Source organism: Argiope bruennichi, chromosome 10 (assembly GCF_947563725.1).
Source record: "Argiope bruennichi chromosome 10, qqArgBrue1.1, whole genome shotgun sequence".
Lineage (NCBI taxonomy): Eukaryota > Metazoa > Arthropoda > Arachnida > Araneae > Araneidae > Argiope > Argiope bruennichi.
In genome coordinates this window covers 14,858,089-14,874,795 of record NC_079160.1, presented here as the reverse complement: position 1 = coordinate 14,874,795, position 16,707 = coordinate 14,858,089, and the positions used below count along the sequence as shown (strand labels likewise).

The window sequence follows — 16,707 nt, the reverse complement described above, 5'->3', positions numbered from 1 at the left end:
TATCTACCACATGTCTACTATATACATTCGCTTTGAACCACTCTATTAAAAATATTTTTTGCATGTTTATCATAGATGTGATTATACATCACTTCCAGAAAAAATCATAGAAATCAAAATAATAATAATAGAAAAGCTTCCAAAGTGACGTCAAAAAAAGTAAATCTTTTTTTTTTTTTTTTGAATTTCAAGATTAATTAAAATTTTTGCTTTAATTTTTTAAATTATCACTATTATTACAAAATAAGAAACATTAATTACAACTCGTAAGTTTAAAAGACAATTTCGAATGTTTTTATAAAATTTTCACTGATGCCAATTAGAAATCTTGACAACATATCACTTACACAACACTAATTTTGACTATAAATCTCATTAATGTATTTATATTAAAATATAGGGGTCAGCGTCTTTATTTAAAGTTCAAAACATGTAGATCTATTTTTTTTCTCCTTTTAATAACACAATTTGTGCGATATATTTTGAAACATTTTAAGAAATATTAGAATGGAAACAGCAACATATAGAATTCAATTATCTTGATAAAAACTACTTTGAAACCTTATGAATAAATTTTCCATTATCTTAGGTTTTTAAAATGAAAATTTAAACATCAAATAAAAATATTTATTCAAAATACAAAAAAAATTCAATGATGTATTGATATTTTTCTCTATTACAGTTATTTAAAATTGTAAAAGAAAATGCATATTCACGCAGTTATTCTGCTAATCATTTGAAAGCTCAAAACTCTGAAATTATAATGAAAAAAAATTCATGATATTTACCACTTAAAAAATATGTTACAAACTGGCAACTAACCTTCAACCTTGCAATCGATAATTTTTCTTAGGATCGTCAGTCAATTTGAGAAAAAAAAAAACGTAATTAGTAAAGAATAAAATAATAAATTACTTTACAGAAATTAAAACCCTCGGCACAAGTAAATGTTCTTTCCATTTCCAATCCCTCGGCTGAAAATGGTCTATAGATATTAATCTGGAAAAATCAAAAGCAGTATTCGAAGGCAACTAAAAATCAAAAATGTTCGGGAACCACGTGTTGGCATTTCGGCATTATTCATCACGTCAAATATGCAAAAAAACGAAATATCTTTTTAGTAAATGGCTGCTCTATCTTCTATATTCTGAATATTTATTTATTTATTGGCATCGAAATGCTGGCAGACGGCACGAAATACGAGACAGACAAAAGATCAACTGGCTCTGAACTGTCTAATAAACACACACGTGAAAAAGTTTGGCGACTAGACGAGAAAAAAATAATCTGAAACGTGTGGCGAAATTTTGTGCCAACTTCGTGATTTCTTCGTCTATCGTGAATACATTAAAAATGTTCGATCATGAAGAATAGAGACAAGTTCTAAAATTTCATTACTGAGAATGCTATTAATGATTCATGAATAAACCAGCGGCAGTGGTCTCTCTGAAACTTTCTTGCATACTTTCTAATAAAGGTGAATTTGTGTTTTAGACGCGTTTTTCCCCCCAACTGATTGAAACAAAAATGTTATATAAAGCTACAAATGTAACCACAACATCATATATTAAATTTAACTTGTTTAAGTATATTTAATTTTTGAGCTACCACGTTTACATGCTTCTGAAAGTACAGACCGATAGACTGACAACCCTTGGCTGTATTTAACACAAAATTTGATATATGCCAACACTATGGATGCTTAATATGTTTAATCTGTGTACTGAATTTTATCTATCTAGCTCTCTTCATTTTAAAGTTATCATATTAACTTATATTTGAACAGTTGGATATACAGACTTCTTCTGAATGGATTTTGCTCAAAATGTGATAGAAATCTACAAACTGGACCATATACTAAATTTCATCCGTCTAGCTCAAAGCGCTTTGGAGTTATCTTTGTTACAGACAACATTTGACGTTTGAAACATTTTCCAGAAATGCTTTTTTCGAACTAGGGGAAATCTACAAAAATGGAGAATACGTTAAAATCTTGACTTCGATTTTTTTTAATTACAATAATTTCTTTATATTTTATATACGAGAAAGTAAAAAAAAAATCATCACTAGAAATATGTTACTTTGCAAATCAAGGAAGAAAGCATAAAGAGGAAAATTAAGGAAAATATCACATATTTTAATCCTCAGTCAAACATCTTGAAATCATAATAATAATTCAATATTTTAAAATAAATCCTGAGGATTTCGTTGCAAATTGGCAAATGTTTTCAACATTAATTCGTTAAGTTTCAAGTCATATGATTGAAATAAGTCATATGAACAAACAAATCAACTAAAAATCAATCAACAATTAAAGTGATTTCAAACTTTAGAAAATTAGAAAAAATCATTTTTTTTAAATTTATAATCTTCCCAAAAAATTTTCTGGAAATTTAAAACAAAAAAAAATCTAGCATTCTTTCTAAAAAATATTTTGTTTAAAACTTTCTTTAAATGTTATGCTCTTTAAAAAAATTCTGAGAAAATTAAAAACATTTTCAAAAATTTATGTACTCTCCAAAAAATATTTTTTAAATCTTATGTTTTATTTAAAAAAATTAGAAAATTTGTTTAAATTCTGAAAATTAAAAAAACATTTTCTAAAATTTATGTTTTTTCCAAAAAATGTTCTTTAAAAAAAATTCTGATATTTTCGTAGCAAACCGGCAAATTTTTTCCAACATTAATTCGTTAAGTTTCAAGTCATATGTTTCAAATTAGATAATGAGCCATTCAACTAGAAATCAATCAACAATTAAAGTGATTTCTAATTTTAAAAAGTTAAATTTTAGAAAATATTTATGTTCTTTCCAAGATCAATCTATAGCGTAGAGAGAAAATTTTCTCCTCCGGTTGAGAACTTTAAGAAACGAGATACCAAGTTTAAATTTATCAGTATTATGCAATAAGTTTTGAAAACAATTTATTTATCGGCTTCTCAAGCAGTTTTAGCTTTCATGGAAAATATTATTGAGCAAGCGATAGTATTTCTTTTTTTAAACTAAACAAATGTTGAATAATCTTCTTATATGGTTAAGGATTATATAATAAATCAGAGGCCTCCTCAAATTTCCCGCATACTCTAATAAATATGAATTTCTGTTTCAGATCCGTTTTTTTTTTTTTTTTTTTTTTTTGCCAATTGAAACCAAAATTTGACACAAAACTTCTACTGCAGCAACGAAATCATATACCAAATATGATATATTTAAGTTATTGCATTTAAGTTATTATTACGAAGGTACAAAATGGATTTGGCTCAAAATTGGATAAACATCTAATATTTAAAAGTTAAACCTGTTTCCCTAATTTTATCCGTATACCACTCTTTGTTCTGTAAGTTTTCTGATTAACTTATATTCAAACAGTTGAGCAGGCTGACTTCCTCTGAATAATTTTGCTCAAAATTTGAAAGAAATCTACAAATTTGTTTTAAAGAATTTGTATCAAATCTCTACCATCTAGCGTAAAGAGTTTTTGAATGATCTTTGTAACAAACAGTCAGCACAAAAGAACAGATAGACAGATCCAAAAATATGTTTTTCGAACTCAGAGAGGTTTAAAATGTGGAAATTCATCAAAATCTCGATTTTGAATTTTTTTTTATTACAATACTTTCTCTGTGATTCGTCTATGAGGAAGTGAAAAGAGATTTTTTTGTTGTTGTAATAAATGTTTGTATAAAGAACTATCAGCGCTACAATCATCGTTGCACAAATATACTCTGTTTGAATGCGCAATGATTACGTGTCAATTGAAGTTAATATTTCAAAGTTAAAAGACACTTCGCAAATAGTTTTACGTCAAAGTACTTTTCTTTTTTCATAGGATTACATTTAAATAAATCATCTTTTAAAATGATATTAAAACTTGTTTATCTTTCTTCTTTTAATTTCTACTGACTCTTCAGTTTTGTTTTTCAAATATTATTAAATGCTGATTTGCTGAAAAAAGAGATAAAGAAGCAGAAAGAAATTAGATAGCCAAATGGCAAGTTTTTATTTCTATTATTACTTGATAGCATTTTATAAAGTTCTGAATTTAAAAATGAATTGGAAATTGAGTGAAATGAGTAAAAACTCTTTTCTATATTTATATTGAATCAAAAATTGTTATATTCACCGTTCTTATATTTTTAATTATTCAACGAAAATTAAATTTATTGACATTCTTTTACATAAACTAGATTAATATAGATATTTTCATGCGAAAAAAATTAAATTAAAAGTTTATCAGTAAAGACAACGTATGATATAAAATTTTATTTCTTCTCCCTTTTATGAATTTTGTTAATCTTTTTCTCTTTTTTTTATGATTATTCCATTAGGGTTTTTATTTCTTGAATTTTTTTATCAAGAAACAAATGAAAATTAAAATAGAAAAGAATAGCTCATTTAAAAGCATGGCGTATATTTTATAAAAATTTGTTTCAGAAGAAACATCCGAAAAAATTTACTTTAATAATTTTGAAGAAAAATAATAAAATACATTTTTGAGTAATTCTTTCTTCCTCGTAAGGTTCTTAGAAGGGTAAAATTAAAGAATTTTAAACGTTTCTGCCTCAATGCTTGTGTGTTGACTGGAACAGTTATTTTAAACATGCTCGGAAGCATCGCGCAAACCTTCTGTGAATTCTGAGATTGCAGAGAAGGACTAACTTTTAACACAAACGAAATTTACTTGTAGAAATGAATTTAGAAATTGACACTTCCATGCAGTTTCTTCAAACACGATTTCTGAAACAGTAACGCGCAGTTGTATGTACAAGAAAATAACAAAAATAAATCCTTTCTATTTTACTAGTTGATGTCTTATTTACTTAAGCAAATCAGACATCAAATTAATTAGCAAAATTCAAAAAAAATTAAAATTTGAAATCTGTTATCGCAAATTATAAATTAGCATGCCAGAACATTATTTTTTAAGGTCACGTGGTATCAGACAAAAAACATGTCCTCACGTGACTCATATTTCGTAATTACCAATATTTAGAAAAGCGATGGTTTTTGACCATCTCAAAATCAATCGAATTCTAAAAAGTTTTTCTCGAGGCCAGAAAATTTTTCTTCGGAAATGCGGTTTAAACTGACTTGGAATGATCACGTGACTATTGTTTTGCGCAATTGTGAACTGTGAAAAAACCGAAAGGGTATTTTTTTTTTTTTTTTAAATCTCAAAATCGTTAGGGGACCAAAACTCTTTGGGCAGCTAGAAAAATTGAATTTTTTTAAAAATTATATAACTTTCAATACTTTTGCCAGCTGTTTCGTATTCAGTCCCATTTTCTTCTCTGTGCTTCTTAGGGCGATAAGTTTATTCAACCCTGCCCTTTATTGGCCCGACAGAAGAATCGGGTACATGGCGAACATTCGTGCCAATTCTAACTTTTTATTGGCTATCAGTCGCCAAATGTGACAACCTTTTTCATCATTTTCTAATAACTCTGAAAGCAAAAAATTAATGCCCCAAAAGCGATAAATCACCACTTTTCTGCAGAAAGTGAAATCCCAAACCAAAACAAAATCATGTTCTTACATGATAAGAAATAAAGTAACAATATAATTTTTCTGGAAATGGCGAAAATAAATTATTGAGAGGAATTATTTTACAAGATGTATTAAGAAATGAAATAATTTCGAATCATTGCAATGTAAACTAGAGCGTCATCTCAACTTATTAAACTATGAAGCCAGATCAGAAGATCAAAAATAATTATACGTTTTCGTTTTTGCATATATGAAATATGGAAAAAGTATTGTTATCATCAAAAAATTCGAACTCGATATTTTGTCGAATTTCCACGTTTCAGACCTATCTGAGTTCGAAAAACACATTTTTATAAAATCCCTCTCTATCAGTGTATGAGTCTGTGACAAAGATAACTCAAAATGCTTTGAACTTGATGGATGAAATTTCGTAAACGGTCTTTACACCAAAATTGTTGATTTCTATCAAATTTTGAACAAAATCTCTTCAGAGACAGTCTGTATGTCCGATTGCTCGAATATAAGTTGACAGAATAATTGCAAATCAAAACCTATCTTAATATCCTTATTGTAAGCACTTTTCAGTTTTGCGCTAAATCCAATTTAGGGTTGAACATCTGACGATCTGTACTTTCAGAAGCATGTAAACGCGATAGCTCGAAATACTTTAGATTTGGCATGTGATATTGTGACTGCAATTATAATTCTGTGCCAAATTTTGGTTTCAATAGACTCGGAACAAGCGCGTCTAAAACACAAGTTCGTTTTTAATAGAGAGTATGCCAGAAAGTTTTTGGAGAAGCACTGCCGCTGGTTTACAAGACGATTTAAGGGGAACTAAGAATGGAATTTATAATTTTGAATCATCGTAATTTAGACTTGAGTATTACTTCATTCCATTAGATTAAGAGTTCAAGACCAGATATTTACAATGATAAAATGAATTAGATATTTTTAAATAAGAAATTACAACTGTGTATTTACAAAAATAGTTTGCAAGCCAAAATTGTAGTTTTATCAAATTTTTGATTAAATCTGACTAATGTCTGGTTGTTCGAATGCATGTGAACACTATAACTTAAAATTGCAATGAGCTAGTTAGGTGAATCTTGGCATATATCTTTACCACCATAACTATAGATCTGTAGAACTTTTTAGACTGAAATCTTCTTCTGAAATTAACTATCTAGTGAGTATGAGCTCACGTGAACGCTACAACTAAAAACCTAATAAGCTAGGAAAAAACAGCGGGAGTGGTCTTTCCAAAGCTTTCTCGCATAATCTCTAATAAAAGTGATATCCCAGAGAACGCCTTGCGTTGCATTGGCCCAAAATAGTTACACAATATTAATCTTTAGCTTGAATTTAGCATTTTTATGGAATCTATGGTGTGATCCTTGGCGAATTTTTTCTCGATTAATCCTGGCATGCGATTAAGGGTATCCGAAAATCGAATTTGTGTATTAGATGCGTTCTGTAAATTTGAACAGAATGGCAATATTAGTTGTAAAATCACATTTCATATATTTAAGTCAATTTATATGATAAGTATTTTGATATATTTAAGTCAATGCGTTTTTGAGTTATCGCGTTTACATGTTTTGGAAATACAGGCAGACAGACAGACGGTTCACCCCTTAGTTAGATTTAGCTCAAATTTTGACCGATGCCTACACTTTAGTTGATAAATCTGTGCACCAAATTTTATTCATCTAATGCTTTTCGTTTTATAGTAATCGTGTGTACTTATACTCAGACATCAGGACAGACTTCCCCTCTGTCGATAATGCTACGTTCAGTGGTGGCGGGGTGGTAGGCTGTACAAGGACAGACTTCCTATGCCCAAAATTGGACAGAAATAGAGAAAAGTGACATTAAGATCGCATACTACATCTCTTTAGCTCAAAGCATTTTTTTTATTATTATCTTTGTCACAGACAGACACAAGGCCAAAAGTGTGTTTTTCGTGCTCAGGGAATTCTAAGACGTGAAGATTTGTCAAAATTTCGAGATCGAATTCTTTGGCGATTACGTTACTTCTCTGTACTATTGTAGACCTCGAATATAATAAAATAAAAATTGATATATGATCTTTATATAAAAATTATAAACCTGCACTCTAAATTTTGAATGCAACAGGCGAATGAGAAGTTCCGAAACGCTTACTTAATCATCTTCAGCATAGAAAGAATTTAACGTAGCATCGCAACTTTACTGGGCAGTCGAAATGTAAGCACTTGATCTGGTTACTTTTTAACTATGTGTTTACAATTATAAAGTGGATCCATCTGGGCACTTTTACACTGAACATAGTCTAAAATTCAAATTGTCGAACTGCCCTAGCACCATCATAGACAGGATATCACTGTCATACCAAAGACGGGACATTGGTCATGCTACAACTAATTGAATAATAACCAATAGAACTTATCAAGATACTTACCAGAGGAAAGGCTGAACTTGGAACTGGAGCGTCTTGTGCAAAGTGAAGGAGTGTGCGGAGATCCCTCTCTTTTATAGGCAGGTGTCATGCTCAACTAATTTCCTGTCTGAAGCCCCTTAATCGAGGCGAGTGGGAGAAACTGTTACAACTATGTTGAAAGAAAACCTGCAAGTCTGAAACGGATATTCTTTTTTAACGTCATTTACGTCCTTTAGTTGTCCGGAGTGTGTTTCTAGGACAAAATTCCTTTTCGGATAGCAATAACTTATGTTGATTTAATTCTTCAAAATGGCTAACTTTTAGAGTCAAATGGTATTGAATTTTTCTTGGCAATAATAAGCTTGATGGCTGGACAAAAATTATCAAATAATAATAAACAAGATAAACATGATAACAATAATTATTAAAATATAATAACAATAAAATCATTTACCAAAAGATAATAACAAAAATATTAAAAATTTATAGAGTTTGAATTCAGATATAGTAATCGCGGGAAAGGAACGAAGATATATAAAATTTCTGCATATCTGGCCATTTACTATCTAGTTTGCATGATGAAAGTTTTAGTTTAATTACAATTTTGTAAAATTTTATTAATTTATAAAAATCAAATTCCAAAAAAAACATTTTATTTAAAAAACACATTTTAATTAATATAATAACAAATGAATTTTTTTTATTTTAACTTTTATTCACGATTTATTATTATAAATTTTATGGAATCTTGGTATTCATGTTCCTCATATTCACTGTCAGATAATACAACCCATATAAAATAAAAATTATTTAAATTAAATAGTTAACTGGCATTTAAGTTTTGAAAGTAAGTATTGCATTCTCAATAAAAATATACTGGTATAAAATTTCAAAATTTTAGTGCAACTGGAAGTGAGAAAAAAGCGAATTATGAACATGAAACGATCTTATCTTTTATCATTTGGTATCCTTTTCTTATCTTTTTATTTGCATTTGTCTATTCCACTTCTAATTTATATGGACTATTAAATATGATTATTTTTGTTTTAGTTCACTACAATAGTATCATTGATTCAAGGAGTTCGATTCGAGCCATTGTTAATGAATGAATCTGATCAAATTTTTACAACAAAAAAGAAATTCGTCTAACTTAGTCTTTAAAATTATTTTAATAAAATTACTGTGATAAAACACTGCTAAACTTTATTTTCTCTTTGAGATTTCAATTACATATTCTAATACTTAACTTTAAAACAACATAAGGACCATACGTATAAAAAGTTTTTGATGATGTGCAAATGGATACATTGTTCTCTATGAGCCAACAAATTACGCCTTCCCTCAAAAAGAATTCACCACACACATTTATGTAGTTGAAAATAAATTATATATTTTAAATGACCAAAAAATTTAATAGTATTGAAATTGCGATATTAGTTTAACCCTTTAAAAGGTCCATTTTTTTAGAGTCATATTATGTTAAAATATTTTTAGGCTTGAAATTAGAATAAGAAAAGGGATTCGTTTAGCTTATTAGATAAATTTAATTTGATTCATTCATTAATTTGGTTAATTAATAATTAAGTATAAAATAAAGACACATCATTTTGTGTAAAATAAAGAACTAAAGCATCTAAGTGACTGTCTTACTAAAAAGAATTTATCAGAACTTATGCCAACCTAGGTAATTTCATACAAAGATTGATAAATTTGGTGGGAAGCATACTTCCCACGGCCCTAGAAAGGGTTAACTATACTGCAGTCCAGCTTAGATAACGTTTACTTACATTAAACACCATATGTTAGCTTGACTATTCCGAAAATATTTCTCAGTCATTTTAAAACAAAATATATATTTAGATAAATTCCTTATAAATGTATTGGAAAATAAAAACATAAAATTTGCTGCAAAAGTCATAACACAAAATAGCCACCTTTGACGATTGCCAATGATTTGATTTGCCAATAACGACCATCATGTTCGCCAAAATTGACTTTATAGGCTGTTAAATATTAATGTGGGGTTAATATATTTTTTAAATCATTATTTGATGAGGCCTCAAATAATGATTGAAAGGCTGATGATTCAGCAGAAAGGCTAATGATTCAGGCTGAAAAACCATGAATTTAACTGAATAAATCCAAACAAATTGCAACACAAAAAATTAAAAGATCTATATGTTACAGTAACCGTAATAAATTGGTCATTATGGATAATTACCCTCAATCATTCATAATCACGCATAACTTTAATGGCGATTATGATAAACATCGGTAACTATACACAATTTCCGGATTAATCACATTTACCGTAAAATATAAGCGAAATTAAAACCGAAGTAAAAATCTGACTTCAAGATTAATGTCCAAACAAGCATTTTTTAATCGTAAAATGCAACCGAATATTTTGATGGGCGAATTTGTATTTCATCATAACATTAAAAATTATGTACTAGAATTTTACAATTATTAAAAATAAAGAAAACAATATATAGAGATGATATTGATATCATTAAAAAGGTAATTTTGTGATTTTTAAGTTAATTTAAAAGCTCTTTTAGTGAGATAATAGCTTTGGAAGATATGGTCATCATTTTCCATAGGTAAGTTATAAACATTATCTATCTGACAATAGCTAAGCCTATTCTCGCACTCGACTAAATTTTTAAGCATGTTTCTTAATTGCTTTTACATCTTCTTTCCTCTGAGCGAATAGATATATTGATGCACCCTATCCAGAACATTTCTAATATCTCGCAGCTTTATTAATGAAAGAAGCGTTGAATTAAGTAAGCTGCAAAAAGGTCAATGAATCAGGCTGGAAGTTCGTTAGTGACTTGTTTACATTTCACTTTTGTCATTCGACAATAAATAATAAGAGCGATTTCTGTGATACGTACATTATCATTTTACATACAGGGTGATTATAATTAAAGTTACGATTTCAAAAATCGATCATTTTAAAACTACTGGTCAGAATGACTTGATATTTTAGCAGAACAATCGTGAGGCAATGGAATTTTGTTTGGTGTAGGAAAAAATATTTCTAAAATATGATAAATGGTGCTGCCAAGGCTCACATTGTTATTACTTATTTACAATAACAACAAATGGTCCGAGAAAAATGATTGCTAAATTCGAAGTGACCGGTTCATTTCACGTGAAACGGGGTAGAAGAAGGAAACCAGTTTCGGCTGCGGCAGTGGAAGATGTGGTTACAACATTACAATAACAGACTAACAGTGATGCTGAAATCAGCAGTGCACGGAGAGTTAGCCGAATGTTGGATATGCCGATCAGCACGGTGCGTTAAGTCCTACGGAACATCTTACGCTCTTATCCGCACAAGATAACTCATGCGCAGCAGTTGCTACCTGCTAACTTGGAAGCACGTGAATCTTGTGCACTACGATTTCTTGCCCGGATGGAAGTGGTCAACAGATGGCCATGGAATATTCTGTAATTCCACGAAGCCCACTTCCATTTGCACGGTTCTGAAAATACGCAAAATTGCAGGATATGGGCGACCGAGAATCCTCCAAAGCTACAACCGTTACCTCTTCAGCCTGAAGAGGTCATGGTGTGGTGCGGAATAACGGCTGCGTTTATCGTCGGTCCGTTTTTCTTCCAGAAGATCACACCTGCGGGTCCCGTTACTGCCAAATGGTATGAAGCACTTGCGTAGTCATATCTTTCGGCACTTCAGCAGCGTCAATGTATGGATCGCACAATATATATACACGATGGCGCTTATCCGCACATTGCTACTCCTGTGAAGCATCTGCTGCGTGCTCATTTGGGAGGTGATAGGATCATAAGTCTCCATTTTCCATCAACATGGCCACCATGTTCTCCCTACTTAAACCTGTGAAATTTCTGGCTTTGAGGGTACCTGAAGAATGTTGTTTACAGCGAGCGGATTGAGAATCTAGCAGACTTGAAGGCAAGCTTCACACACACCACATCCATTGTATCAGTACAGATATCCTCCGATCTGTTGTGGAGCATGCCGTTTTGCGCTTCCAATCACTAGCGGAACAAGGCGGAGTTCATATCGAACAACATGCGACTTATACATCCATCAGTAAAATGTTTGTTCCATGAAGCTTTTTTTTTTTGTCATTATCATTGTTGTCGCTATAAATATGAATTCTTGTCTTATAGCTAATAATTTTTCAGTAAATCCCTGAACTCTACTGCTTTTGGCTAACAAGATCTTTGTATTTAACAAATCCACTTTTGGTCTTTCTCCTGACAGCGCCATCTATCGACATACTTTGGAACTATTTTTTCCTTCTCCAAACAAAATTCCATTGCCTCACGATTTTTCTGCTAAAATATCAAGTCATTCTGACCAGTAATTTTTAAATTATCGATTTTTGAAATCGTAACTTTAATTCCCCTGCACATAGATACGTATAATATTCTTTTTTCTTAAGACGCTTTATCATTCTCAAATATAATGTTCTTTTGAGTAAAATTTCTGATGGTGTCGAAAATAATTGCATGCAAATATCCATCATAATTTCAGGTTTACAATGTATTCCCTACCAAGTGATCATCAGTTTTTATTTTAAATTAAAAGATTTTTATTAGACACTTTGGAGATCAGTTAGACGGTCGACATTAACGCTTACTAAAATTTCTAATTAAATATCTTATGCAACTTAATCTCTTAATAGTTTCTTCTGCAAAGTATTTCTAAGCTTCAAAATTTGATGCTTGTATAACTCATAATATTACAGAAATCTTACACTGTCGGTCCATTGTACTCTTCATTCGGTCCATTGCTGTGTATCTTTCAGTCAGCTTCAATAAAAATTGAACTTTTAATTGCTTTTAATTGAAAAGAGAAATAAATATAGTTCAATTAATACAAAAACATTGTTTTACTTTATTGTTATCTGAATATTTAAAAAACTGTATCTGTTTTAATCATTTTGACATTCCAATATTTAAATTTAAAAAAATACATTTCTATCTTCTGCTACCAAATCTGATAGAGTTATGAAGTTTTGAATATTATTTATATTATTGTCGAATTTAGAACATTCAACAATTTCATATTTTAGACTAACCACCCTTAGGGAAACTTCGGACACTGATTGGAGTATCTTCTTTGAGAAGGTCAATAGAGTGGTTCTAAAGTCGCACCTTTTTATAAGATCAAATTTTCACATATTGCTCAATTTTAGTCACAATAACAACCTTTCCTTTCATTTAAATGTTAATATCTCAATAATATTTTACTAAATATTATAAAAATGTAAAATTTGTTTTTCATTACATTTACTGATTTAAAGTGCAGAAAACAATATTCTTTACTTCATTTAGATCTTTTCCTAAAAGATGTGTATGCCTAATAATAATTGCTTAGAAACTAGGCACTGGAACTCGATTATAGTGGACATCCTGCACATATATAAATCATGTTTGCGTTAAATACTACAGAATTATTTGTTTAATAATATAGCTGTATTTAAAGTTAATTGAAATCTTCAGCTTGCTCTTATTTTTCCAGTAAATGACATATTCCATGCTTATTTTATTTCTTAATTTATATTATGTGTTGAAAATTATACCTTGTCAGGTTTTATTTACAGTAAGAGTTAACTTAATCTTCTAGTTTGAGCTTTTTACAGCATATGGCAACACGTTTATAAAAAAAATTTCACTCACGTATAAATCATGCACGAGCATGGGAAATTTCACTTTCATTTTGTATGGAATAATTTGTTGGAAAATATACTTAAAACATTATTTAACCTGCGATGCTGGTATCTCTAAAATTCTCTCGCCTATTTTCTAAGAAAGGTGTTATGCCAGAGAACGCCTTGCCCGACAGCGGCGTGCAATATTTACGAAATATTAACCTTTGTCGTGAATTTAGCATTTTTACCGAATCTATCGTGTGATCCGTGTTGATTTTTTGGCGACTAAACCTTAGGATGCGGTTAAAAGCATCCTAAAGTGGAATTTGAGATTTAGACGCGTTCTTCCCAATAGATTAAAACAAAACTGTAACGCAAAAGGAGTAGACAGAAATGTATATAACACTTATGAAATGCATAGTAAAATGTATACAGCTTAAGGGATTGTGAAGAGAATTAGACCCTATTATGCTCCCCCTTTCTTAAATTGGACCCTATTTAAATCTTACAATTCTAGAAATAAAAGTTAAAAAGAATCTACTTTTCTTATAAATGGAGCTAACTAATTCTTCAACTTTGCGCTTCTTATTAATTGCTTTCAAATCCTGCTCATGTCCATACTAGTTACACTACAAACATGATTCCAATATCTACTTCGAAGAAGATTCACGAATCAAGAGAAGCAGTTTCTCTTAAACAATCATTGATAGAATAAAATGATCAAATTTTAAGCTTCATAACTCGGTCAGTTATGGTTATAGAACAGTGGTTCTTAACCTTTTTAAGCCGCGGCCCAAATTTGAGAAATATATATAAAAAAAAAAATCTTCAATCCTACGACGATTATTTTTTTTAACTTGCAAATTTTTTATTTATTTTTTTAATAATAAAGATAAACAAAAGTACTTTTCGATCCAAGGAAAATTTAATTATTAATCAAGTGATTTTAATAATTTTTATTGACCAAATTAAAATGTATTTATAACTTTTTGAAAATAATTGACATTTTAACTTATTCCTAAAAAAAAAAATATCAATACATATGTTAAGTCTTTTAAATTTAAAATGTAAGTCATACAGTTTTAATGAGAACCTTGTGCTTGAATACATTCATTTTCGATTGTTAATATTTATTCAAGTCGTCATTTCTAAAATGTCTGAAATTTGGTGAATTACTAACTTTTTTGGTTCGACTCAGCGCGACCCAAGAAATATCGCGACCTTATTTTGGGTCGCTACCCATAGGTTAAGAACCGTTGTTATAGAAGAACGAACTTTTTTTTTTATTATTTAAAATGATAATTTCTGAAAATAGGATTAATAACATCAGAGGACTATATAAAAATTTAGATTTGGTAATTATTTTAGCTCTGAATTCAAGGGCTCAAACACCATTCATTCTTTGACACATTTAACCCATTTTTCAATTTTAAAGGTTCACTTATTTCTAACAGTTTTGAAATTTGCTATTTGAATAGATAGAATAGATATTTTGCTCAGAATAATGTTGCATCAAGCCACTACAGTCATCTTTTTCTCATATTTACTTCAAGTTTAACTTTTAATGCATTTAAAGTAAATAAAAGGGACCACGGTGGCCTGGTGGTAAGGTCTCAGCTTTGGACCGGAGGGTTTCAGATTCGATACCCTATTCCACCGAAGAATCGTCGTGTAAGCTGGTCTGGTGCACGCTAAATCTGTCGGTGCCAAACGGCCTCTCCCTGGTATGGTGTGGAAGCTCGGAGAGGAGGGTACCAGCAAAGGTGTCGTCCTCATTCATCTGACCGTGATACAAAATAACGATGTCCGTTCCAGAATAGCCCAAGTGTTGATTTAAAACGAAATGTTAATATAACTAAAACAAATAAGAAACAGATGTGTTAATATCCATGGTTAGAGTTCATTCATAGCTTAGCTTTTTGAATCATTTATTAAGCCTTTTTTATTTTCTTAAAGTGAAAGAGCTTTTTTTTAAAATAAACTTTTGAATCATCTCTTAAAAATTTCGCAACATCGAAAATGGATTATTTTTGATAGGAATCATTTTTTCTCCCCAAAACAGGAATTAATCAGAGTACTTTTAGCGAAATTCACGAATAAAATTTATGAGAAAGAAAAATAGACCAATCTAAAATGATGGTCATGTCTGATGCACCATTCTCTTTGACATTTCAACAAAAAGAAATTTAATTACTGGAATCATCTATAATCCTGCAATAAATGTATTTCAAACAAAACAAAAAAAAAAATGTTTTTCACATTCTGAATCCCGTTTCTCCTTTCTATCTGGGCACTTCCCTAGGGATTGCTATGATTGGATTACTCTGCGCATGCTCGTTAAGTTCCAGGCAAATGGATGTTAAATTGTGACATACAGTGAACATCTTTACTTTCTCCAACCATGCTGTTTCCTTGCATCCTTTTGCCATGCTGGATCGTGACTGTCGTAGGCACATCTCGGTTAGAAAAGGCTTTGAATGCCCTCGATCGAGGCCTGTCCTTTATGGAAGAAAGGATAGAAGATATTAATTTAGATGCTGTGTTGGGCATCAGGTTAGTAGAAGGTAAAAATATGTTTTTTCATTCACTCTTCTCATTTACAAATTAGACTTCAACTACCCTTTCTACCAACAATGAAACTTCATTAAATGGACAGTGGTCAGTAAATATTTGAAGGGCACTGAGAAAAAAAAATAAGTACATTTTAATGACTTTTCTTTCTCAAAACGATGCTCTAATTAAATGTAATCACCTTTGAAATATTCCAGGTATCTTAATTTTTGAAGAAATTAAATAAAATTTTCCATGAAGATTTCAGGTAAGCATTAAAAGAAAACTGCTCTTGCGTTTTATGTTTCGAGTTTTTTTTAGTAGCTAAAAGTCAATTTTAATTCAGAAAAGTATAAAATTCTTATGAAAATTCACTACGTGTGCATAAAAATATTTCTAAAAAAATTTTTAATTACAAAATCATTTCTATTTCTGCTCCAAATAAATTTATGTAAAATAATAGAAACAAATTAAAATTAAAGCGTCTGGGATATTTTGAAATTTTTAAAAATTATAGATGTTTTAACTTTCTAAATGTATTTCATATTTTCTTAAAGAAATCTTTCATAGATATTTGACGTATTTATACTTTTAATAC

General features: G+C 30.0%; 2 protein-coding genes across 4 annotated transcripts in view; one reads left to right on the top strand and one right to left on the bottom strand.

The window, feature by feature from the left end:
• LOC129988553 (UPF0764 protein C16orf89 homolog) overlaps positions 1-16,707 on the top strand; it is a 44,584-nt gene that overhangs the window by 7,680 nt on the left and 20,197 nt on the right. Inside the window, exon 1 of one of the 2 annotated variants that reach the window (XM_056096801.1) lies at positions 15,864-16,123. The exons of the other annotated variant lie outside the window; for it this stretch is intronic. Coding sequence (XP_055952776.1) covers positions 15,961-16,123 — 163 coding nt within the window. The 5' untranslated portion in view covers positions 15,864-15,960. Of the gene's footprint in view, positions 1-15,863; positions 16,124-16,707 lie in introns of those variants that run through there. 2 annotated transcript variants of the gene reach the window in all.
• LOC129988554 (uncharacterized) overlaps positions 1-16,707 on the bottom strand; it is a 34,357-nt gene that overhangs the window by 7,843 nt on the left and 9,807 nt on the right. The window contains exon 2 of one of the 2 annotated variants that reach the window (XM_056096804.1): positions 7,930-8,102. In XM_056096804.1, coding sequence (XP_055952779.1) covers positions 7,930-8,017 — 88 coding nt within the window. In that variant the 5' untranslated portion in view covers positions 8,018-8,102. Of the gene's footprint in view, positions 1-7,929; positions 8,278-16,707 lie in introns of both variants that reach the window. The other variant, XM_056096803.1, reaches the window with a different exon arrangement.